A 25,823-nucleotide genomic window follows, 5' to 3' on the forward strand; every position below is an offset into this window, starting at 1 on the left:
TTTTTAAATATTTTAGGATTAATAATATTTGTAACTTACAGATATCTGTGTATAAATGCCTGTTCATAACTACTTCAAGAGTAGTTAATATTCTTGAACTAGTCAGCACAATTAATTAAGTGTTTTACAGTATCTGTTGTTTTTGTTTAACTTATGTTTCCATCTAGTGGTTAGATTGTGTTACTACAAATCTTAGTTTGGCCTTCAAAATTGAGCATATTCTCAAAAATTCACTACATTCCAGGATCAGTCTACAGCTTTTCACAATAAATATATGAGTTAAACGAATGAGAAGTAAAAACAAATGCTTCTTCTCTATCTAAAGCTATGCTGAAGTCCGAGCAGAAAGAAGGAGAGAGATTGGATTGGAGGAAAGCTCATCTGATATGGCAACATCCTCAATCAAGGTCTACACATGCCCAGGAAACACACACAGTGGTGTTTGTTTAATAAATAGTTTTTCATGTTTAAGATTGATAGATTACCAAAGATGTAGATTGATTTTGTTTCTTCTTTGGAACAGATTTGGAGAAATGTAGCATTCCATCACTTGCTCACCAATGGATCCTCTGCAGTGAATGGGTGCCGTCAGAATGAGAATCCAAACAGCTGATAAAAACATCACAATAATCCACAAGTAATCCACATGAATCCAGTCCATCACTTAACAACTTATGAAGCTCTTATAAAAAACTGTTTTTAATAAACAAATCTATCATTAAGACGTTTTTAACTTCAAACCGTTGCTACTTGCTAAAATACCAGTCCTCATCCATAATATTGCTTTCTCCATTAAAAAAATTCATCTTGTCTGAATCAAGAGAGAAATGTGTGCAGATCAAGCACCATTTACAAGCAAAAACAGTCCAAAACAGTTCTGAACAAATATATTGCTGTGTTTTGATGTGAGAGGACAACAGGGGATGAACCTTTTCTCTGGAGGAAGTATTATGATGGATTTTCGATTATGGATTTTGCTGATGGTTGAAAGTGAAAATGCCTTAATGATAGATTTCCTTCTCACAAACATGCAGCATTTCACTTCAAAAGACATTAATTGATGGACTGGAGTGGTGTGGAGTATCGTGATGTTTTTTTTTTTTTCAGCTGTTTGGACTCTCATTCTGACGGCACCCATTCACTGCAGAGGATCCATTGATGAGCAAGTGATGTAATGCTAAATTTCTCCAAATCTGTTCCAATGAAGAAACAAACTCCTCTTTATCTTGGATGGATTGAGGATGACCGCAAATGTTCATTTTTGGCTGAACTATTCCTTTAATGTGTTTTGTGTGCAGGAGCAGGAGGTGTTTTTGGACATGTGTCCTCCTTTAGAAGCTACACGGGAAAGAATCAGCAGCGCTCGATCAGTGTCATCACAAAGTTCTAGAAAATCATCGCACACAGCACTGTCTGACTCTGCGTGTAAGTACAAACACACCTCGGCTAACACTCTGCACTTATGAGGTGCACTTGTACATCAGGTGATCATGTGAAAGCCTGTGTGTGTCTGTGTCCATAGCGAACTCATCGGTGAGGTACACAGAAGCATGCACGTCGTCACGGCAGTCTGCTTCCATTGGTCCTGAGAAGAGTTCCAGCAGAATGCCACATAGTGGATCAAAGGTACAAACCTGCACATCTTCATCTTACATGATCCTTCAGAAATCATTCTAATATGCTGATTTTGGTCCTCAAGAAACATATCTTATTAGCATGATGAAAACAGTTGTGCTGCTTAATATTTTGGTGGAAACTGTGATGATTTTTCTCAGGATTACTTGATGAATAGAAAGTTCAAAAGAACAGCATTTATGTGACATAGAGATCTTTAGTAACAAAGTAAAAATCTTTACTCTAACGTTAGTTCAATTTAAAGCATCCTTGCTGAATAAAACCATCATTTCCTTACAAAAGGGGACATTGGATGCCCATTTTCCACAAGTTGGTATCAGTGTACAACTGGCTGAGGGAGGAAATGCTAATACGGGACAGTCCGTCAGCACCTGTGGGCAGGGCTTGAGCAATATGACATCATACTGCTCTGAAAATCAAAACGGCTTTTGATTATTGAGAAAGTTTAGATTTTTGGGGGATTTAAAAAAATTTATTTTCATCATTGTAGATTGGTTGTGTCAACACACTGCTACAGTAAGACACATTTATATGCAAACACCATGTAAAAGTGAATTTTGCAACTGATGTCCCTATTAAAAAAAATCTTACTGACCCCCCCAAACTTTATGGTTGTGTGTGTGTGCATCTGAATGTTTTGTCTCTCTGTTTTAGACCCTTATTCAGAGGCAGAGCTCCTCTGAGCCCACGTCACTCTCCCCCTCCTGCAGTCAGCATTCCACTATGGTCAGTCTCTCCCAGCTGCTCTCTTTCTTTCCCCACTTTTTCTTTTATCTTTCTTTTTCTCCATGTGTAAGTAAAGCTACAGTTTAGTGTTTGTTGTAATCTTAGAATAGAAAGACGGTCAACATTTTACCGTCGACTGGGTGACGGTGCCCAATCTAGAACCTCCCACATATTTCTGCTGCAGGAATGGCAGTTTAGGGCTATTAAAATGGTTTTGCATGGGTCCCAAAAACCTGCTGGACTTAAACCAAGGACTGCTAATATCAGGGCTGTAATGCTGTCCTCATGCATACAAAAAGCAGCCACTTTGTCCATCTAAAATAAAATTATCTGAATAAAATTTGTGAATGTACTGTCGGTCGATTGCTATAAATTGTATTTGTTATAACTTCTGCCCATTGCAGCTCACAGTGGCATTCAAAATAGCTCTAAAATAGCTTTTCAAAATGTTATGCAATAATGTAGTCAGTCATGTCTTCATTCGGCTCAGTGGAAACAATGGCCGGATTTGAAAGAAGTATACAGTTTCCAAAAGGTAGAAAAGCGCTATGTGTTTGCTCCTTTTGTATATTTGAGTGTGTGTTCTCCGTGTTCTGTGTGGATGTGGGTTGCAGACACAATCTCTCTACAGATTCCAGCAGCCTCAGTTAGGCGTCATGCATCAGCTGAAAGACCAGCTAGAAGAGCGGACACGCATCCTACAGGCCGACATCAAAACACAACAGCAAGAGCTGCACGACATTAAAGAGAAACTACAACTTGCTAATCTACAGGTACAGGCACACAATTATAAACATGCAATGTTATCTTTATTTGTGCAAACTGGGAACAGATAGAATACTTCACACATAGAAAATAAAATAAAAATATGAAGAAATATATATGTTTGGGTCTCTGTGTTTGCAGATGTTACTCCAGCAGCCGATACAGGGAGAATTTGCCAGTTCTGGTCTGCAGCAGCAGGGTCCAGGCAGGCCGTCCCAACACAGCACCCAGCCCAAACCTCAACACTGTGTTTCACATTCATCACACACACTACTCCGAGAACAGCCCAGTAGCTCATCTGCTCAGGTACAAATTATGCACAACACACACATAAATATTACTCACTCGAAGACTCATTCAGTTATGGATGTCTTTTTTGTGTGTGTTTAGGGCCAGCAGAGACTGGTTCAGACTGGACACATGCAGGCCGTCAGTGTTCCAATGCAGACACACACCAGTCTCACCACACCCTTCTATAGCAACCCAATGATGTTCTCACCCAACCACGGACACCGAACCCAACACGACACACACTGCCAAAGACACACACACACCGACTACAGCCAGGACGGACAGCTACGGTAACAACACACCTTAAACACACAGAAAAACAGTTTACTGTGGCAGAAGAACATTGCAAAGGCCTGTTCACACCAAGACGAATGTTCAGTGTGAAAATTTGGTTGAGTACTCTTGAAAAATCAAGATCCTAACCTTAATCCTAGTATTAAATGAAAGTATACTTGGAAAGCATTAAATGTGTGGTATGAATAAATAGTGCTTATAAACAGCTGTTGAGATAGTATTCTCCGTTGAAAAGAGTAAAGGCTTGGAGCCCAAAACAGTATTCCCAAAAATGACAATTCTGTCATTAAATACTCACCTGAATCGGAAGAGAAGTTAAATAAAGTCATTCTTTTTATTTTCTTTGCGCACAAAGAGTATTCTCATAGCTTCATAACAATACAGTTGAACTACTGATGTCACATGGACTGTTTTAATGATGTCCTTACCACCTTTCTGGCCCTTGAACGTGTCAGTTGCATTGCTGTCTATGCGGGGAAAGCTCACGGATTTCATCAAAAATATCTTAATTTGTGTTCTGAAGATGAACGAAGGTCTTACAGGTTTGGAATGACATGAGGGTGAGCAGTTAATGACAGAACTTTTATTTTTGGGTCAACCATCCCTTTAATACAGTTTCTCTGATTGGAATAGCAGTTTCTAATGACATTTTAACCATTTTAGCAAAAAATAACTATTATTTGGCTGTTTCTAATAAATAATAGATTACAGTAGATCCATGATAGAGTAGTAACAATCTAATTTAGCCATGACTTTACTGGGAACAACAGAATAAGAGGTGTTTTCTGATTGGTAGAGTGAGGGAGCTTCATGATTGGCTGATTTTGGTAATATTACAGAATGTGTAATTATAACAAACATGTTCCCTGATCTGATCAGTAATATCATATGGGGTGTTTTTGGATTGGTAGGCTGCTACTAAACCAACCAATGCAGACACTTGTACCAGACAGCAATGGAGGAGCCCAGTCTTCCCAATGCAGCTCAACTGTTCTACAAACCAAGTGAGTGTGTTTGAGCATGACGGCCCCATTCAAAATGAACATGAAGTCATAGACCCAATGATAGGCTAAATTTGGAAGAGCATACTACTTTTGCTATATGTGCCGTAACAGAAGTAGTATGCTAGCATACTATTCGAAATTGACCAAAAATTTTTGTGTGTTACAGATATGCTCTGGACCAGCAGATGATGGCTCCTTCCTTCCCTGTGCAGCAGGTGAACTGTAACGCTGTGCTTGTCCCTTCCCCTGTCTTCACCTCACCAATCATGATCCCCCATAATAGTTTCATCACCCATCAGGCCACGCCCACCTACACGCCTCACCCGTCGGCTGTCCCACACAGTTTACCACTACAACAACCTCAGCAGTTCTTTCAGGTAAACAATATTGTGATTCAGATTTACAGTTCCGAATCATATGTGACCCTGGACCACAAAACCAGTCATAAGGGTCCATTTTTTATATATTTATGGTAGGACATTTAAAAAATATCTTCATGGAACATGATCTTTACTTAATGTCCTAATGAGTTTTGGCATAAAAGAAAAACTGATAATTTTGACCCATATTGTTGGCTATTGCTACAAATATACCTGTGCTTCTTATGACTGGTTTTGTGGTCCAGGGTCACATTTTGTCTTGAATCATGTTGTCTGATTCATATGAATGCCTCAAAAACATGGTAACCTTTCTCTTTCTCTCTTGAAGATGCAGCCTCAGGGTCTGATTCACAGTGCTCCCACTCAGGCCTTATTCCACACCCCTAACGTTCCACAGCAAAGCACTGTGGGATACATACAGCCACAACAACAGCAGCAGGAGCAGCATCATCACTCACAGTCCGGCAACCTGTCGGACTACAGAAACATGCTCCCACGGTAGCCCCGCCACCTGGGAAAAGCCGAGAGGTTGCCGGGAAAGCGCGTTGAGCGTTTAGCTCTGAAAGGCATGATGGGAAGGGACTCTCTCGGCTCAGGGGAAGGCTCGTTCCCGAGCCAAGCCAAAGTCCCTCAAAGTTCCCATGACAGCAAATGATGGTGATAATGCCACAAGGCCCAAGGACTCTGCCTGGCCTGGACTGCACGCAGAGGATGCTGGGATACGTAGGAGGAGCCCGCATGCACGTGACCCATCATGGAGACAGGGGTCACAGAGCAGTCAAGCAGGCGCTTTGATCGATACATAAAGGACAGAAAGCCGTGGAGGGTTTTTGGTACTGTAATGTTACAGTTATCTGGACTTTTCAACACACAAATAAGACAAAATCAACAAATCAAGTAATGCCTTGACAGAGTGTAAACTCTGCTGCGTGTGTTCTGTCCTCAACCGCTACTAAAATACTAACTAAAAGAGAAATCACCCCACCAACAAGGAGAAAAATACACGGTCATGATCTGATTTCATGCATCATATTTCATGTGTGTGTGCAGATGGTAGCAGCTGGGCATAATTCAGCGAAGACCCAAATATATTTCAAAAACATTTGGCTTCCTGTTATCATGTGCAGAGCAGGTTCGGCCCCCTCCTGTAGTTATGTTAACGCTAACGTAAAGAAACTTGAATCACGTTGTATATTTCAAATATTCAAGAACAATTTCGCACTAGGGCAAACTTTCCTACTGCTGAGTTCAACTCAATCCCTGTTACTCTTTGTTTCTCGATCCACTGTACTGTACTTAGAGTTTCTCCACATATTGAGTTCCGGAGCATCGTATTTCAGTACTTTTTACTTCATATTAAGGTCCTAAACATAGCTCGTCAGGAGAAGCATGTTGGCTTCCCTGATCAAACAGTTCTTTGAGTTTTCAGACGTGCATGTGGTCTGCCTGTCCATACAGGAAATCTACATTGATTTGATGTCAATATGAGCACAACAGATGTGCTTTAAGATTTAGTTTCAGTATTACACAGGGATGAAGCTCTGTCTAATTTATGCTTCATAGTAGAGCGACTTTGTGATTGTTTTATGGTGGTGGGTGCAAGTGGCGCAGCAGTTAAACTGCAAAAATGAAGATGTAAAATAAGACAGTAATGCAGGTTGAATGACTGAAGACGATCATAATGTCAGGGCTGCAGAAATGGAAATGTTCTCATCTGCCAGTCACTTGGGCAAAGTGTTTGACAAATACAACGCAAATATTAGTAAAAAATACTTATTTTATTTTTTCCCCATTACATTTTTTTTTTTAAATTATTTTTGGGGAGTTGATGTAGACACAGAAGTGTCAGGCAAAGGGCAAAAATGTTTAGATGTTCTGGAACGCAAATAGGTAAAAAAAAATCTGACAATCGTAAAATTATTTACATTTTTTTCTTTGCTGGGATTTCAAGCTTGCACTTTCCTCCATCCTGTCACGCATAGCACATTAAAAGGCTGGTGCTGATTATTTTGTTTTTTTAAAACAAAGAGTCTTAAGATCATGTGCCCTTCTGTATGTTGTGCAATGCAAATCGAAAAACAAGAATGTGTGTAATTTATACTTATCGAAGAGAAGGTTTTGTCAGGTATGTTTTCTTGTATTAGCAAGAAACGCTTCGTTTTAGTAAAAGCCAGCGTGCTGTTTGAATGAAAACCGAAAGTATTTTTGTACGCAAATCTCCTCAACATTTCTTCAGTCATGTATAGAAAGTGTGAAACTCCCCGACTCTCTCAGGTGTGACATCTCCACAATATATCAAATAAGATGTTTCAGATACTACAAACTATACTCAGACCTTACAATATCAAATCCCCCATTCCCAAGAACTCATTTAGGTCCCAAACCAGCCCACCTGAACCATTTCTAAATGTTTTGAAAGGTTTGTGAATTACATGACCGGTTCATCTCAGCGTTCTGTTCTGTCTCCCTGGAGTCACACTAGAAAAGATGAGGAAGATGTTGGTGTGTTTCGGAGTATAGGGTGTTCTGCATCGGTGCCTCCCATTTATCACCTTCTGCTGCTCTGAGATTATCTTTGGGTCTCACAAATGCTCTTTATGTCTCTCTAGACATGAGAGAAACTACATTTTGAGTCTGATTTAACTGTAAATTTTAGTTTGCTCAACCTACGAATCCATCCCAATATGTGTTTTAGTACACTGTTGCTGGTCTGAGCTGGTTACTAGGTGGTCATTAGCTGCTCCAACCATCTAGGACCAGCAACAAACCAGACGGAGGAGCTATAAAACATTGATTTTAAAATGAGTTGGACAAATAAATCCAAAGGTTATGACTTATGCCAGTTGCCACTGTGATGGCCATATAGAGTGTACATCGTCCCCCGAACAAAATGAGCTTTCATCCTTCATTTATTGCCCATTTGCGGTGTTTTCATGAAATATTTTGCCAGCCAGGCTCGAACATTAAGACTCAAATGTTTCTGGAGTTAAAGGTTTGATTGTTTTGCAGATGTGTTTGTGTTCATTGATTGGGTTGACTTGTGAGTGGTAGATTGAAACTGTACTGACTCTCTCATCTTTGTTCTCTTTCTCTGTGAAACTATGCTCTGGTTGTGGAGACTGCACTTTATTATTTTTCCCCTTCTTTATGAATTTTGCTTTGTGCTCTCTCTCTCTGTCTCTGTCTCTGTCTGTCTGTCTGGCCTGAATTTCTCCCCAAAAGTGTCTGTTCTGATGAGGTTTTAGGCCTCATGGATTCGTGAGTATATGTGTTACCTGAACAGGTGACATTGTCAGTGCATTTATATTCTCCCAGGTGAGGGGAAGAGACGGAAAAAGACACCTGGCATAAACAGCCATCTCTGCTGATACTCTGCAGAAAATGCATGGAAGATATTGTAATATAAGATATACAAAAAATGTCTAGAAAAATATAGTTGTTTATTTTATAAGATGTCAAATAGATTGAAATAAATTTATATACAGTGTATGATTTGAAAGTAAAAACAGAGATATTTTGTAACAGATTAATTATTGAAGTGTCTTACTTTGGGGGGGACGCAAAGCTTTCTGTTTGTCAGTTCAGCGAGTTGATGTTGCACAGTCAATGTATGGCTTGTTTTTCCCCCTTTTATTCTTCTGTGTACATATACCATCACAACAAGCTTTAACATATTGTTAATATTGTTTTAAAAGAAATTAATAATAAAAAAAGTTCTGAAACAGTTTGGGTGTTATACCGACTCTTAATTACTTTTCAATACACAGTATTTTTTAAAACAAAAATTTGTTACATAAAATATAACTTTATATAAAAGTAATACACATTTAAAATTATGTATGTATTACTTATTACTTCTATATAAACATTTGTTATATTTTATGTAAACGGTTATTTCATATACATTTTTTATATACACATTATTCCCCCCTAATTTTATAAAAGAAAGCATTCCATCTCAAATTTGACCCATATATGAAGAACCAGCCATGGTGTCTCACCTTTTGTCTTTCAGCAGCTCTGAAATGTATAATAAATCAAATTTGACCAGAAATACTTAATTTCAGAAATAGTTATTTTAAATGTACTAAGATTTACTAGCACACACACTGTTCTTTCTGGCCACTTTGATGTAATTTTTCCTAAAACACTACATTTTTGTGCCAACCAGTTTTTGTTGGCTACTGTATGTGTAAATGGAGCTCATATTGACTTCTGTCAAAGTTAAGATTCATTTGTGAAATAAATACACATTAATTCAAATGTACCTTGAATATGTACACCATTCATTTACTAATAACATATGTGTGGTGATAAGATTCCAGATTTTCAAATAGTTGTATCTCGGCCAAATATTGTCCTATCCTAACAAACCATACATCAATGGGAAGCTTATTTATTCAGCTTTCAGATGATGTATAAATATTAATTTCGAAAAATAGACCCTTGTGACTGGTTTTGTGGTCCAGGGTCCCATATGTGGTTATAAAGTACATTAGTTCTAAAATATAAATTTAAAATATTATAAATATACAGTATATCGAATGAGGAAAAGCCACCTTTTGCTTCAAATTGTATTCCACAGTTTCTTGTTTCTTCTTAAATTGTGTTACTCCAACAATATAGATTTAAAGATATTTTCTATCGTAATACGCTTTATGACCATAAAAAAGCGGCCTGCTGTATTCAATGTGGATCAAATCGTGACACGGGATCAAAGGCAGAACTTTGTTGTCAGTGAACTTAGGTGTCGCTGTTGTGTCCTCCGTGCCTGTAGGTGGCGCTGTGGCTAACGTTTACTGTTCAGTTGCTCGGGAAGAAGAAACACGAACTCACCGCGCGCTTGGAGTTTGTTTACATTCCGTGAGGTTTGAGCTGACTTCATGAGCAATAAAATCGCATACACTTATATTATTTCAAAATGTAAATGAATAAAACCCTGTATATTTCATATAAGTAAGCTAAGTGAGTATCTAAAACCCTGTATATTTCATATAAGTAAGCTAAGTGAGTATCTGTCTCCTATCAACAGTCGCTTTTATATACTTATTCAACGTCGTTAAATGTAGATTTAACAGGTTTGAGTCTGGATCTGGACGTTCTAACCGTCGGTGGTGGTTTCAGTGATGGCAGGCCCGGCGGATCGCAGTGACAGCGGGTCCGGTTCTGCTCTCCAGGCGGTGTTTGAGCAGCTGCGGTCCGCGCACACTCTCTCCCTGACCCTCACCGGCCCGCTGTGCCTGGCTGTCATCGCTCTGGACCGCTACCTAAGCGCACAGCATCCCGCCGCTGAGAGCTACAGCTACGACCTGACGGTAACGGACGGCCGGTGGCGGATAAAGTGTCAGATGGCGGACAGTCTGAGCCGGTGGGTGAGGACGGGCTCGCTGCGCTGCGGGGCCGGGGTCCTGGTGTCCCAGCTGTCGATGGTCCACGACGAGACGAGGCTGAGTCACAGTTACATCAGGATAGACAGCATCCACAGCGTCGTGGAGCTCCCGGAGAGGTTTCTGTCCATTCAAGACGTGGGGAGTATCCCGGAGTGGTGTCAGGACCATGTGACCCGGTCCGATGGACCCCTGCAGCTGAGCAGAAAATATTATTTACCACTGTGGATAAACGATGATCCTTACGGAAGCGTTTGGGCTCCTTATAGCTCACCGCCAGACGTGGTCATTGATGGTATGAGATCATGTTCTTTTCAAAACTTTATAAAGACTCTGTTTAAGGTTCACAGTGCAGCCCCCAAAAAGTAATTTAAATTATTTACCCAACTTTGCCACTATCCTTAAAACCACTAGGTTTTGCCCATTTGTCAGCAAGAGTTTTTTATTTGGTATGTACAAAGTTTAATTTGTGCAGGTCAGAATAAGTATATTGTTTCTTTTTTTAACTTGAATATATCTGTTACACTGAATGACGATGGAACATTTCGCCCATATTTTGTCGTTTTATCTGGACTAAAGTTATTTGAAGCATTAACGTAGTAGAAACTTCACTATATTTGATGTTTTCTGAAGCTAGTTATTTTAGCACCAAAATGTTGGCTTGTGGTTATTATTAATAAACTTATAATTGTTTTACATAAAATTAAATACTTGTATTTGAATGCTTTTTATATATTAAAAACTATTTTCTAAAGGTTAAATAATTGAGTTTAATAAATGCAGTCAACACAAATAATTTGTGTAAAAGAAATGAGAATGTGGAATGAGACAGTTTACATTAAGTATAATTTTAACGCAGCTACACGTAATTTGTTGTGTAATAGGAATGTGTGATCTTTTATTATAGGTTGTCATGTTATATTTCTGTGTGTCAGTGTCTAGAATCACACTTCTGGCAGATCTGGAAGCGTTCTTTCACAGCTCCAGACGGCCTCTCCCACTGCTGGTCCGAATTCTGCACAGGTCCAGGATACGGTACTATGGCAAACCAGGACAAAACATTGACTTCCCATTTCAGGTGAGTCAACGTCAAAGGTTCTTTTTGTCTGCAGGTTCTTCTGCACTGCAAACATTTTGGGGCTATGATCTCTTTCTTTCACTTCCTCCCGCTTCCTCTCTTTCAGGTGTACTGTGAGGTGGCTGATCAGAGTGGCGTCATGTCTATGGTTGTATGGAATGATCTTTGTCCTGAATGGTTCAACAGACTGACAGTCGGCTCGGTTCTGTATCTGCAGCAGTACTCATTGAAACACAGTTATCAAAACCGTTCTAGACCACATATCCGCACACTCTCTCTTATGACTTTCCACTCCATTGGTATGACTCCGGAGCTTTTTAGTTGCTAGCTTTCTTATGCTGCATTTCCACCTAGGTTCAGTATTGGACCATCTCTTGAAAAAGTTTGATTTCAGCTCTTTGTTTGTGGTTGTTCTGTGGGTTTGTAGAGATCAGCCTGAATCCTCGAAGTCCTGCCTCTGTAGTGACAGTGATTCCTCCAAAAAGTGTTCAGCCTCAGTGGGATCTGCCTGATGTCCCATACAACTTTGCCACAAGGTACACAGATTTATTTAAAATTTCAGGGCACCCTCAGGTTGCATTATGTCCAAATACAGGACGTCCTACAAGACACTACTAATGTACCCTAATGTACACTACTATTCAGAAGTTTGGGGTCAGTTTTTTTTTTTGTGTCTCAAAAATCAACTTTTTTTCAGCAATCATACATTAAATTGTTCAAAAAGTGACCGTAAAGACTGGATAATATTACAAAAGATTTCTGTTTCAAATAAATACTGTTCTTTTGTACTTTCTATTCATCAAAGTTTCCTGAAAGAAATGATTACAGTTTCCACTAAATCATTAAACAGAACAAATCAGCATATTAGACTGATTTCTGAAAGATCACGTGACACTGAAAACTGCAGTAGTGACTGCTGAAAATTCAACTTTGCCATCACAGGAATAAAATAGACGTATTATAATATGTCAAAAATAGAAAGCAGTTAAATTGTAATATTTTAAAATATTACTGTTTCGCAGTATGGTTGATTAAATAAATGCAAACTTGGTGAGCAATAGCATAAGAGAGTTCTTAAAAAAAATTTTTTTACAAAAACAAAATCTTACTGATACCAACTGTTTGAATGGTAGCATAAATCAGTGTGTGTCAAATGCAAATATGCAAACAAGGCATAGCTAAATAACTAATGTTATTTTATTGGATTTTAATTGCTTGTTTTTAATACCTTTATGTTATTGATTTGTCTTATTTACAATACATGTAAATTTGTCATGAAAACAATCAACAATTTTCTAAACCTCTCCCTGTGATCAGGTCAGAGGTGGACTCGATGAATAATAACCAAGCCTGTGACATCATTGGTCTAGTGACATACGTGGGCCGGGTTGAGCGAATTAGGAGCAAGGAGAAGACAGGTATAGTCTTTTATTAAACAGATGGTTGTCAGTAATAGTGCTTGCTAATATAAGCTACATTCATACTTAGGGTTGGGAATTGGTCAAACCACCGTTACATCTGCTTGTGTGTGTGTGTTAGGACCTGAAAAGTTCTGGGCGTATCGTTGGGTACATGCAGTGGATGGGACAACTGACTCCGCATTCATCCTGGAGATCTTCTCCTCATCCCAGCCAGAGATCTTCAACAACATCTGCCCAAGTAAAACAGCAGTCCGTGTACACATTCATTGCATTTCTCTTCTGCTAAATGACCTTATTTATGATCTCTCTTGCTCTGCAGTGACGTATCTGGTGTGCACCCAGATGAGAGTGTGTAAGACGGGCTGTTCTGTGTATCTGACCAGTAGCACAGAAACACAGCTCTTCATCACAGGTAGATTTCAGCCAGAGCATTCAATCAGCCAATGAGGTCACAGATAATCACAATCAGCGCAGCTTTATTTATTTGTCTGTGTGTGTGCTTTAACAGGCTGTCATAAAAAGCAGCCCTATGTCAATGAGCCAAAAGTTAAAGCATTCATTCAGTGGACTAAGACACTGAAGGACAGTGTCATGCTGCGGAGGACTTCGGTTGGAGGACATTACTGCTACCCTCCTGCACCACCCACCAACCGCAACATGACCAGTGAGATTTAGCCTTCCTAAATTTAAACAGTATTGCGACTGAGATTTTTTAATTTATTTTTTTTACTTTTTTGATTTTTCAGTGTTCAAAAGACTACAGAATTGTTAAATGTTAAAGGGATATTTCAGCCAAAAATGAAAATTCTGTCATCGTTTACTCATCCTCAAGTTGTTCCAAACCTGTATGAATTTCTTTACTCAGTGGAACATAAAAGAAGATCATTTGAAGAATGTTGGTAACCCTACAGTTGCTGGTAGCCACCGACTTCCATAGTATGAAAAAAATACTATGGAAGTCAATGGCTACCAGCAACGGTTTGGTTAACTACATTCTTCCAAATATTTTCTTTTTTGTGAAGACAAAAATTCATACAGGTTTGGACAACATGAGTGAGTAAATGATGACAGAATTTTCACTTCATGCCGAAATAGGATTTAATTAAACACACTAAACACATTAATTCCTGTGTGTTGCAGATGAGCCAATTACAGCAGTGGCTGATCTGAAGGGGGAGCTGCAGAGTCTGCAGTACAGAGAGCACAGGAGAGTGGCTGTGCAGGGTTACGTGGCTGCTGTGCGGTACCACACATGGCCACCACAACCTGAAACACCACACAGTGAACAACAGGTCTGTACAGCTCAATCAAGATGAAACAACCACCATTAGGACAGTCTGTCATTACCCTTTGCGTTTTTAGAAAATGTGCTGACAAAAATAATGGCATGTCATTACAGCAGGAGGGTGACTCCGTACGAGGAGTCAGTGACACTGGAGCTGACACTTCTCCCTCCACAGTGGACGAGATGACTCTGACACAGAGAGAAATGGATTCGACCTCGCCTGATTCTGATATTACAGTCTCACCCAAACGCAGGAGAGTGCAGACAGGTTCAAGGTAAGGCATTCATGATCCATGAGGGTATTGTTCATTGTGGATATTGAAGATATTGTTCATTACTCCAGTCTTCAGTGTCACATGATGCTTCAGAAATCATTATTACATGTGAATTTGGTGCTCAGGAAAACAGCTTTTTTTACTATCATGAATTGATAGTTTATGATAGTTTATCCTGTGGCCTGCACCGGCTACTTCACGCTCACGATTCTGGGTAAGAGCAGCACTTGCAGAAAAGTTTGTTGATGCAACCATGATAAATTTTTTTCAGGATTCTTTGCTTAATAGAAAGGTAAAAAAACAAAAACAGCATTTATTTGAAATTGGAATCTTTTGATTGTAAATGACCTCCAACAATTAAACAGCGGCTTAAATGTTTAAAGGGGGGGGTACAATGCTGTTTCATGCATTCAGAGTTGTTTACACTGTTAAAGAGTTGGATTCTCATGCTAAGCATGGACAAAGTTTCAAAAAACAATTTGGACGTATGACGGATTTTCATCTGGCGGCAGAGCTGCACGGGATTTGCTCGGGAAGAATGTCTCGAATCCAAAGAAGTGTGTTTTTGGTTGTAAGGGAAAGAAAACTTTGTTCAGCATCCTAAAGAACCCAGCGTTATGTAAACAGTGGATACAGTTTGTTTTTCGGGGCAGCAATGGAGTTTCACAAGTGTGTTTGTTGACGAACGTTTTATAAACAAGGCCCAGTTCGACGCTGGATTTGCACATCGTTTGATACTGAAAGATGGAGCGGTCCCAGCTATAAAAGATCCCGGTCATGATTCAGAACTGCAGACGGTAAGTGAAACGGCATCAAATGTCTGTTTTGTTGGCAGTCAGAGCTCAAGTGCTCGTCACTATTTAGCTCCGCCCACGGCGCGCCTCCAGGAGCTCGGCTTTTTCCGGAGAGAATCGTAAAGCTGTATCTTTCTTTTATAAATATGATAAAACTAAAGACTTTTTGGAGATATGAAGGATGCAGTACTACTCTATAGGTACTCAAGATTAACATGAGATTGGGTGAAACTGTGTGTTATGCCCCCTTTAAGGAAATTCTAAAGCCAAATAATTACATTGTCAAAAAGGCATGTGTCAATAAAACGGTTTCTTGACAGGTAAGGCATTTATGGCTGGTTTACTTACCATTGGCAGATGTGGAAACAAGGTTGTAATGAATATTGCTTAATTTATGTAAATACTTTTTATAAAGTGTTTTTGATTTCATTAGTGTGCCACAAATATTCTTCCTTCTTTATTCAGAGGAGTGCATCGGCAGTATTTCACCAGATCCAAAATGCAGTCCAACAGGTAATCTAAGCATGGCTCACTTCAGCCTATTCATAAATTAGGCAGAATTTCAGATATGTTTGTGTAATTCAGCATACTAGGACATCTGTATTTTTTTTCCTTTAAAATATTGTGTATTTTAATCTGAAAACCTGCCTGTTGCATTTTGAGGTTCTACCCAGCTGAGATTAAAATAGGTCAGACTGACTGAAATTTCATTTGATGTATATTCAAACTTGAAAATTGTACATTTAATATGCATTTATTTAAATTTCCGTAATAATGTACATTTATTTAAATTGCAGTGCCTTGCCCTAGAGATTTCCATCGTAAATGCATAATGTAAATTTTTAATTTGAGGTATTATGAAGTCAAAATTATTTCCTGCAATAATGGACTGCTTGGTAGAAGATTTCTTTAAATCTCACTTCTGATTGGTCCCTCAGGCAGGTGGGCCTTTCCTCTCATGAAGAGGAGGAAGAAGAGCGACAGGATGAAGGGGAGTTGGAGTCAGAGGAATCTGAGGTTGAAGACGAACATGCATCAGTTAGACAGCCGGCTGTAGGAGAAGGTGTTGTACCCTCTAAACATCTCTGACACAAATATATAATATGTAAATACATAATAAATTATATTTTAAAATAAATTAAACAAAAGAGAGTTCTTTAAAATTTTAATATTACTGCATTTTCATCAAATAACAGCAGTCTTGGTGAGCATGAGACTTTAAAAATCGATTAATTTTATTGATCTCAAAATTTTGAACTGTATTGTCATATCAAAAAAAAATTTTCTAAAGCGATTGACCACACATCCCGAGTCCCAGACGTACAGCAAGCTGCCAGCCACCCCACTGCATTATGGGAGAGCAGAGCCTGGCCTTTAGTGAAACAGCAAGTGACCGATCACTTTTGCTGTGGTAGACTCGATCAGGAAAGCATTCCTGAAAAATTCCACTTTGACGACAGAGAAGTTCTACTACATCACCTGAACCTGAGCCCAGCCAGATGGACGCCCGATCTCACCTCACAGACACACACGCACACACCTGTGGCCAGCACCGGCTACTTCACGCTCACGATTCTGGGTAAGAGCAGCACCTGCGGCTCACCATGTTGTGTGGACTGGAGCTATAGCTTCAGGTAATAACTAGACTTCTCTTCTTCTCTCAGGGCTGAATCAAAGAGCTGCAGTAGATGTTCAGTTTGTGCCTGTCATCTCCCCTGATGACCCCAGAGCTGCTGGAGTGCCGCACACTCAGCATGACAACTCCCTGCTGTCCTGCATATCAACAGGACGACTGTGTGTGCAGCCAGACGGTAGCTGCCCCGCACCAGGTGTGTGTGTGTGTGTGTGTTCCACTCTGTTCGGCTCACATTCGCCATCTCTTCTGAATAGCCTGTGAGTCCCTGTGACATATTGTAGCACTAAAGTGTGTGTGTTTTTCTGCAGGGTCGTTGATGTGTTCTGCCCCTCAGCTGGAGTCGGAGCGCGTGGTGTGTATTGTTGATCTCTGTCTGCTCCGAGAACGCAGGGTAGAAACGATCTGCTCCAAACTCTACAGGACAGCAGACATCTGCCAGCCTGATGCCACTCAATGAGATGCCACACGTCATGAAAACAATCATGCAAAGAAAAAAGTCCTGTGCAATCAGATGATGGATATCGGTGTGCTCCTATCCGAGTTCAGTTGTTTTAGGGGACTGGAAAACTGATTTTATGTGTAAATGGGGCGGAAAGGTGTTTTGTATTTGTATTAATAATATATGCTTGTTTGTAATTTCAGAAAACATTTTAGAAAAATAAACTCAAAACCCCAAAACATTTTTGAAATACCTTTATTTTTATCTTATGCTTTTCTATTGCACAGGCAATAAAGATTTATGTAAAGAAAGCATAAATTAAACCTTTTAACAAAAACACATTAGTGCCCTTTAAGAAATACTGTCCAAAATGGTGCTGGACAATCCCACAATTGCAAAGCAGTTACCACTGAGTCATGTTTGAAATATTTTGAAATTAAAGATGCAGAGTGAACTATTATTTTGAAATGGGTCAAGATTGAACGGCTGTTATCAGAAATTCTGAGATTATTTTAGTCTTTTTTTTTTCAATTTCAAACACAGATAAGGCTTGATATATTTACTCCTAACCCCAGTAAAATGTATTTTAGAAAATACATGTACACATCAAATGTCATATAAAAAGTTTTTTTTTGTGTGTGGTCCAGATTTAGATGTAATTTTTTCACAGTATAAAATGAGCACAGAATTCCTGTTGCTACAGGAATTGAGGTCAGAAATAAATCTGGAGATTAAACTAAGGGACCACAGGCTTTTTATTAAAGTACTGTTACCCTGGGTTTTCCTCCATAGCGTCAACAAAATGTAGATAACGTGTTAACACAGAAATGTGGCTTTGTGTGTGTTTGATATCCCTGCTGAGGTAAGAAAGTTCTCACAAGTGTGAGGCAGCACAGAAAGAAAGAAACGTGACATTACCTTCCTCCACATCACTGGTAAAACCTAAATACCCTAATTACAAAGCGATCAAACACTGCTGGAATCATGGCACATTAAAACATCTCATCATATGCTCCATCTTTTTCTCTCTGTGCAGTTTCTCCGTCACTCATTCAGCTCCGTGTGCTGTACATGTCTGCGTCCTCTGGATTAGACTGGCCGTGGTCAAGTAGAGAAGGGTCAGGAACAAACCGTGACTTCACTAGAATGGAAAGAGACGGACGGTGGATTTTAGTATGTGGAGAAGTGAAGTGCTTATGCTGTCAAGTCGTGTAAGAATTCTTGTTTTTGCAACTTAAACATGAAGATGCACATGAACGTAGGTTTGGTATCAGTACTTTTTATTTTAAGAAATTAATACTTTTATTTAACAAGGATGCATTAAATTGATCAAAAGTGAAGTAGAAAATCAGTAGACATTTATAATGTTACAAAAGATTTATATTCTAAATATATGCTGTTGTTTTAAGTAATAACAATAAATATTTCTTGAGCACCAAATCAGCATTAGAATGACTTCTGCAGGATCATGTGACACTGAAGACTGATGTAATGATGCTGAAAATTCAGCTTTGCCATCCCAGGAATATTTTTTATATATTAAAGGGGTCATATGATGTGATTTCAAGTTTTCCTTTCTCTTTGGACTGTTACAAGCTGTTCATGAATAGATAAGATCCCTAAAGTTGCAAAGACTAAAGTCTCAAACCCAAAGAGATATTCTTTCTAAAAGTTAAGACTGGTCCACTCCCTCCTAAAACACCTCGTTTAAACACGCCCCCACATGTCTACATCACTATGTGGGAAGATTTGCATAACACCACCCAAATGTTCACGCAAAGAAAGAAGACGTACCTTTAATTCTTGCTGTTGCCGCCACCGCCATGTTGTGGAGTCGCTGTGTGTTTCATTGTGAAAGCGAAACTACTTTGTTTGGCCTTCCAAAAGAGGACACGACTAGAAATCAGTGGTTAAGTTGTATTTACAACACTGTTCCAGAACAGTTCAACCCAAATATTCAGATGTGTGCTGCGCATTTTATGGAGGACGAGGACTGTTTCCTGGGAGAGTAGCCTACAATGCCGGTGTTCTGACAAATAATGCTGACTCACAGCCTGTAAGTATGTTTTCATATTTAAAGAATTTGCCACTGATGATTCAAATGCGAGTTTTGAGCAGTGTAGAGTAGCGCTTGTTGTTTGTCATTTCTCCGATCACAAATGCAGACAGGGTTTTATGTTTACACGGCGCGATGCAACACGTAAAAAGACAGTATAAGTCATTATAATCAGTAATTATGTCCCCACTGGATGCAACAAATGCTTCGTTTGTAATGGGTTTTATTGGTTTTGTCTCGTCGCACCGGGACACGGCATCATATTGTAAGGGTCTTTTTTAGCAGCGTCATATGACCCCTTTAAAATAGAAATCAGTTATTTTAAATTGTAATAAAATGTAACATTTCAGACTATTTTTGATCAAATAAATGCTGCCTTAGTGAGCATAAGATACTTCTTTCAAAAACGTTAAGCAACATTTCCCATCATTCTGTGTGGCAGCAAGAGAATGATAACATTAATACATAAAATAAAATATCTAAAGCATAATTGACACACTTAATGTGCATCTTCTGCTCTTAAATTAAACATTTCTGTCTTTGTTAGGTAGTATAAAAAAAGTTGATCCACAGGAATTATCTAGGATAGCTGCATTAGACTAGTTGGAGGGGGAAATGCTAAACCCAAACCAGACTTGCTTCATACCTAAATATGTTTCCTCACCTGTGGCTGGCTCATCTACAGAAGGTTCAGATGAAGGCGGGGCCTCCTCAGCTGGGGGAGGTGTCAGAGGAATGGCTTTTTCAGCAGGGGGCGGGGCAACAGAAGTGGGTTCCTCGTCTGCTGTGGTTAAGTTGGCTTCTTCAGGGGGTGTGGTTTCCTCTACAGTAGGTGTAGTTGAGGGCGTGGCCTCCTCTATAACAACTGTAGGTGCAGGGACATTAAGTTCTGAAGCAGCAGGGGCAGTTTCTGGGACAATTTCAGGATCAGACTCCACAACTGGAGTAATATCCATTTCAGCAGAAGGTGCCGGCTCAGGAACAGGGGTGGATTGTGCATCTAGGACAGGCTCAGGGGCAGTTTCTACAGCAGGTGCAGGGGGAGATTCAGATTCAGAGAGTGGGGCAGCGATTCCAGATGCTACATCAACAACAGGAGGAGGTTCTACAGAATCTCCTGACACATCTGCTACTGGGGCTAAATCCACTGATGGGACAACTTGTGTTACTGGTGTGACATCCTGATCTGGAACAGCAGCAGCCGGCTCAGACTCGGGCGGGAGTTCTTTAGCGGGTGATTCTGTATCTGAGCTTGTTACAGCGGCAGCAGACTGTAAATATATTAAACGTAAAAATCTAAATTACACTGCAATACATCAAAATATTTAAAAAATAATTCTACAAGTGGACTTTGCATTTGCATTTACATTGTTTCATTTAGCAGACACTTAAAAAACAACATGGTTTTAATATGCAACTTTGTAGATTACCTCCATGCTAACAACAGGCATGGTGACATCTTCCTTTGGTTTGGATTTAAACATTGAAGCAACAGATGAACTGACAGTATACACCTTTTTACCAGTAATCTATGAAAAAAAGAGAAAAAATGAAAAATTAACATCAAGTATGTAGGTTTTTTTTATTTTTGAGTGCGAGAGAGTGAGAATGTACCTTCAGGACTCCAACAGTCTGTGTGGGGTAACATACTGCAGTACCAGCGGTAGCCAGACCAAGAGGAACGAAAATCTTCTTTAAACGAGAGCCTGCGCAAAAGCACACAGTTACACAGATGCTGCTTACTATTCACTTAAACTAGGGCTGGGTATCGTTCAAAAATATTCGATACCGATACCGATACCTTGACTTCGATACCGGTTTCTGAACAATACTTTTTTTGATACCAATTTTATGAAATCCGTTTTAACAATATTACATTACCTCAAAAAAACTTTTTTCAAACACTCGATGGTGATTTAAAGTGAGTTTTGAGTAAAAGTGTTGTATAAATCTTCTAAATTATCTTATGTAGCATGGTGCTACATACGTGCGTTTTTGGTCGTGTGGACGGAGATCTTTTCTGAAGTGGAAACACCAGTATGGACAAGGACTGTTTTCATTTTAAAAGAAAAATGCTCTAGAGTAAACATAGCCTTTCATCTATGGGTGTTTTGATGCTTGCACACTATAGCCTCACGTATGATGATGTAAGCACCGTAAACTAGTGTTTTACCTTGATGCCTCACCAAAGCCAAATTAAACCCTTAGGTATCAAAATTTGGTATATCGAACGACAAGACATTTTTTGATACTCAATGGTATTGACGCAATTCGGTCAGTGTCTAAAAAGTATCGAACTTGATACCCAGCTCTATTTTTAAACAGTAAAACAAAACGTACCCTTGCGTGCCAGTATCAGGCCACCCAATCCGGACACACTGATGACACCCACTCTAGGCAGGAAGCCAGGAGGTGGATCTCGAAGGAAGTGATACGAGTCTAAAACCAGAGAAGATCAAGAGTTAAAGGGCAGGTTCACAGGTCATTTCCTCCCTCTAGCTCACTCGCTCGCTCGCTCATTTGCAAACATCAGGCTCACCTTGCCCTGCATGGTAAACAGATATAACTCCAACTTTGACTGAAGTGAAGGTGTTCTGTAAAAACAAGAACAGATAATCTTTCATAAACTCACACTACTAACAATGAGAACTTAAGTCATTATCACAGTGTGACAGAGCTCACCTGCACTACTCTGACGTATGGCTGCAGGCCCACCCTCACGGCCCCCAGCCCCGTCTGCACTACACCAGGCTGTTCCTCCACAAACCGCACAGCAGGACCATCTGGGGAGTAGACAGACAACTGGACAGAGACAGAAAAAAAGAGAGAGGTCATGGTGATATAGTTAACATGGGTATTACTTTACATTCGAAAGTTTGGGGTGGGTAAGATTTTTCAAAACAGTAATATTGTGAAAAATTATTCTTTTTCACAAAATCAGAATTTAAAAATCAGTGTTTTCTATTTTAACATTTTAAAATGTAATTTATTCCTGTGATGGCAAAGCTGAATTTTCAGCATCATTACTCCAGTCTTCACTCTTCAGTGTCACATGATCTTTCAGAAATCATTCTACTAAACTGATTTGCTGATTTCAATTCTTAATATTATCAGTTGAAAACAGCTGAGCTGCTTTATTTTTGGTAGAGGCCGTGATACATTTTTTTCAGGATCCTTGTGATGGATAAAAATTCAAAAGAACAGCATTTATTTAGAATTTTTGTAAGTCTTAACTGTCTTACTGACCCTATACATTTGAATGGAAATGTACATAATTTGTCTAAAGTGCAAACTTGCACTTCCTACTAACATTTCAAACAATTGTATGGTACATTGTTCATATATTTTGATGAATGTAGTAGGTCACTCAGGTATTCCATGCATACAGGAAATTAACAAATTGCACACCACATACATACCGCAAAAACAGTACTAATAGTATATGGTATATACCATTCCAAAAGTGATTTTTCTTACCTCTCTTGGAGATATTAGCTCCTCATTTATTTTCTCATTTATGGAATAAATCCTGAATGAGCCCAAACCCACTGCAACAGCAGCAGCAGCAGGAAGGGCTGCATACTTCAGAATCTGAGGATCAACACAACAGTTTAATAATAGAGACTGACTTAAGTTGTTGACCATAATATCATGGTATTAAATGACTGCGTATTCATATACCATAGTATTTAAATGGTACTACCATGGTTCATGTGCAAAAGTTTTTTGCATGTGTTGTGTACTTTTCATTGAACGTGTGTGGTATACTAACTATCTATTTGAGAGGGAAGTCGTGGCCTAATGGTTAGAGAGTCGGACTCGTAACCCAAAGGTTGCGGGTTCGAGTCTCGTACCGGCAGGGATTGTAGGTGGGGGGAGTGAATGTACAGCGCTCTCTCCCACCTTCAATACCACGACTGAGGTGCCCTTGAGCAAGGCACCGAACCCCAAACTGCTCCCCGGGCGCCGCAGCATAAATGGCTGCCCACTGCTCCGGGTGTGTGTTCACGGTGTGTGTGTGTGTTCACTGCTGTGTGTGTGCACTTTGGATGGGATAAATGCAGAGCACTAATTCCGAGTATGGGTAACCATACTTGACCACATGTCACATCACTTAATCAGCTTTGGCCTGGCTGAGTGTTTTCTCTGTTTCAGCTCCTTGATCTTGCCTTAAGCACATATCTGTATTGGACTGAAGCGAGAGAAGACGCTTTACTGCGTGTAATAATCCCAATCCTACTGTCTCGAGTGACAAGAGAGAAAAAAAGGTGTGTCCCAAATCGCGTACTTATGCACTATTCTATGACATTTTGTAGTATAAATAGTGCGAGTAGTGTGTTCACACTGAACATTTCATAAAGAAAAGGTGCACTTTAAATACCCGGATGATGCACTTAACCGAATAACCGTGTGGAACGTTGGACACTTCATGCACTTAACTGTCGCAGCTTTAATTACGTAGAGAAGGGGGAGGGGCTATCAGACTCCGTTTAGTAATGACAAAATAACCTTATATAATTCATACACTACATGGTTGATTACATAGTGCATAAGTACATAGTGTAAAAGTGCATAGTGTGTCATTTGGGACGCAGCTAATGTCGTCTCTCAAAACCTCATCAGCTGCCTGACTAGAGACAGGTGCCTCAGAGTGATGTCTAGGCAGCAGATTATGTTTTAAGACACAGCCAGTGAGAGTGAGTGTGAGAACAGCATGTTCTTTGCTCTGGTTTAAGCTTTAACGTTTAAGCTTTAAGTTTAACAAACACCGTGCTTACGTTCTGATTAACAGCTGCATCGTGCAGATCATGAAAAATGATACCTGTCAAGATGTGTGTTATTATTCTGCAGAATGCACATATTATTAAATAGTACACACTATCATTTGAACTAACTCAACTGGAAGTGTAACTCACCTTGGCCGCCATGCCGGTCCCGCCCCCCTTCGGTCTTACTACGGAAAGCAGGAGTCATGAAAGCCCTCAGAACGCGAGAGAATATTCCTGATGGGGTTCTCATAATAATAATAATAATAAATACCCAAATTACGCCATATGACAGATAAATTATTGATATTATTATTTAAATAATGTTTATTGTTAATAACAATAATAATACTAACAACAACAACGATTGTTATATTGTTATTATTATTATTATTAGCCTCATCACATTTGTTATTTTTGCACCCCATATGAGGTCATTTACAAGTAAAATTTATTTAACCACATCTATAATAATATCATATAATATAATATAATATATATTCGTTCCTTCGTTTTATTAATTTAAATTAATATAAATTAACCACGATTTACTATAACGAGGGAACGCATTCATAACTCATGGCCAGGGTAAATATATGTGCAGGGATCCGTACTTGGTAGTAAGCAGTTGAAAAGAACGTTAATGGACAACAAGTACGAACTCATAAGTGGGGAAACGAGGGTAGAGAAGTTAGTCTCATGGACATTTGTGGATGAATTTGACTGAAGAAGGCCGGAGAGTGCAACTAAAACGAGTGAGTAATGTATTTTACATTTTTATGTCTGCGAATATTTCTTGGGGCCGCCGTGCCAAGACTGTTTGCATACAGTAACTTAGTATTGACATTTTAGACTCGTCTTGTCAAAAGTACTAGGTAGAGTGCGAGTTATGCTACTCAAGGTTGCGTTTTATGCAGAGCACCTTGGTTTATTATGTAAATTGCCGAATAGACAACTATTAATTACTCTTATGTTGGATTTGGATGACTTGGTACTTTAACAAAGATGATAAATTTACAGTGGTGGCAAAAATTATTAGAACACTAGTATTTTCACCAGCTAAAAAGGGTTTTAAGTCAGTTATTTCTATCTTTTGCTGTGGTGTGTCAGTAGGAAATATCAGTTTGCATTTCCAAACATTCATTTTGCTATTAATTGTAATAATCCAGTGAGATAATTAGCTTCTATTAACTAAATTAAATCAACATTTGGTTTGCGTTTAAAGCAGCTTTTACCCTAGGTGCACTTGCGTGTAGATTTTCAGGTAGCATTGCAGTTTGGTCACTTGAAGCATCTTGGAGTTTGTTCTGTTTCTTCATGACAGACTGGATGATGATGAGATCAGATCTCTGTGTGGAGCACAGCAAAAGATAGAAATAACTGACTTAAAATAATTTTTTAGCTGTTGAAAATACTAGTGTTGTAATCATTTTGGCCACCGCTGTATAAGGCTACTCGGATGAAAATAATATACTGTCATATAATGATTCAGAGCCAATTTAGAGGAGGGTAAAAATTACTTTAGAAAGCTCTGTATTTTTACACAGAGATTGGTAGGTCTAATCCCATTACTGTGGGACTGAGTCATTGA

The 25,823-nt window shown here is 39.2% G+C and overlaps 3 protein-coding genes across 12 annotated transcripts in view; 2 read left to right on the forward strand and 1 right to left on the reverse strand.

Moving 5' to 3' along the window:
• Nucleotides 1-8,793, forward strand: part of LOC107756546 (circadian locomoter output cycles protein kaput-like) — a 64,549-nt gene extending 55,756 nt beyond the window's left edge. The window contains exons 12-20 of the mRNA XM_016573706.1: nt 1,299-1,425; nt 1,523-1,626; nt 2,290-2,361; nt 2,976-3,134; nt 3,268-3,432; nt 3,517-3,707; nt 4,623-4,715; nt 4,882-5,092; nt 5,424-8,793. Of these exons, the coding sequence (XP_016429192.1) occupies nt 1,299-1,425; nt 1,523-1,626; nt 2,290-2,361; nt 2,976-3,134; nt 3,268-3,432; nt 3,517-3,707; nt 4,623-4,715; nt 4,882-5,092; nt 5,424-5,597 (1,296 nt within the window). The 3' untranslated portion in view covers nt 5,598-8,793. The remainder of the gene's footprint in view (nt 1-1,298; nt 1,426-1,522; nt 1,627-2,289; nt 2,362-2,975; nt 3,135-3,267; nt 3,433-3,516; nt 3,708-4,622; nt 4,716-4,881; nt 5,093-5,423) is intronic.
• A 1,086-nt stretch (nt 8,794-9,879) lies between these two features.
• On the forward strand, nt 9,880-18,305 carry LOC107756553 (uncharacterized protein CXorf57 homolog). 10 transcript variants are annotated; one of them, XM_016573717.1, is made up of 16 exons: nt 9,880-9,963; nt 10,165-10,777; nt 11,418-11,560; nt 11,667-11,859; nt 11,988-12,096; nt 12,878-12,978; nt 13,100-13,219; nt 13,301-13,393; nt 13,490-13,645; nt 14,122-14,273; nt 14,381-14,541; nt 15,801-15,848; nt 16,274-16,398; nt 16,627-16,914; nt 17,000-17,164; nt 17,280-18,305. In XM_016573717.1, the coding sequence occupies exons 2-16, from the start codon at nt 10,222-10,224 to the stop codon at nt 17,426-17,428; spliced, it is 2,559 nt and encodes an 852-aa protein (XP_016429203.1). In that variant the 5' UTR covers nt 9,880-9,963; nt 10,165-10,221; the 3' UTR covers nt 17,429-18,305. The 10 variants fall into 10 exon arrangements, with proteins under 10 accessions (XP_016429203.1, XP_016429211.1, XP_016429204.1 ...); XM_016573725.1 differs by having other exon boundaries at nt 9,889-10,102; nt 10,220-10,777; nt 14,384-14,541; XM_016573718.1 differs by having other exon boundaries at nt 9,890-10,102.
• LOC107756555 (MICOS complex subunit MIC27-like) lies at nt 17,743-24,458 on the reverse strand. Its single transcript, XM_016573726.1, has 9 exons — nt 24,383-24,458; nt 22,944-23,057; nt 22,149-22,268; nt 22,006-22,060; nt 21,807-21,905; nt 21,081-21,172; nt 20,897-20,995; nt 20,131-20,737; nt 17,743-18,551 (listed from the first exon to the last, which is right to left on the reverse strand). The coding sequence occupies exons 1-9, from the start codon at nt 24,392-24,394 to the stop codon at nt 18,463-18,465; spliced, it is 1,287 nt and encodes a 428-aa protein (XP_016429212.1). The 5' UTR covers nt 24,395-24,458; the 3' UTR covers nt 17,743-18,462.
• Between the last annotated feature and the right edge of the window lie 1,365 nt (nt 24,459-25,823).

Source organism: Sinocyclocheilus rhinocerous, unplaced genomic scaffold (genome assembly GCF_001515625.1).
Source record: "Sinocyclocheilus rhinocerous isolate Xijiao unplaced genomic scaffold, SAMN03320098_v1.1 scaffold743, whole genome shotgun sequence".
Taxonomy (NCBI): domain Eukaryota; kingdom Metazoa; phylum Chordata; class Actinopteri; order Cypriniformes; family Cyprinidae; genus Sinocyclocheilus; species Sinocyclocheilus rhinocerous.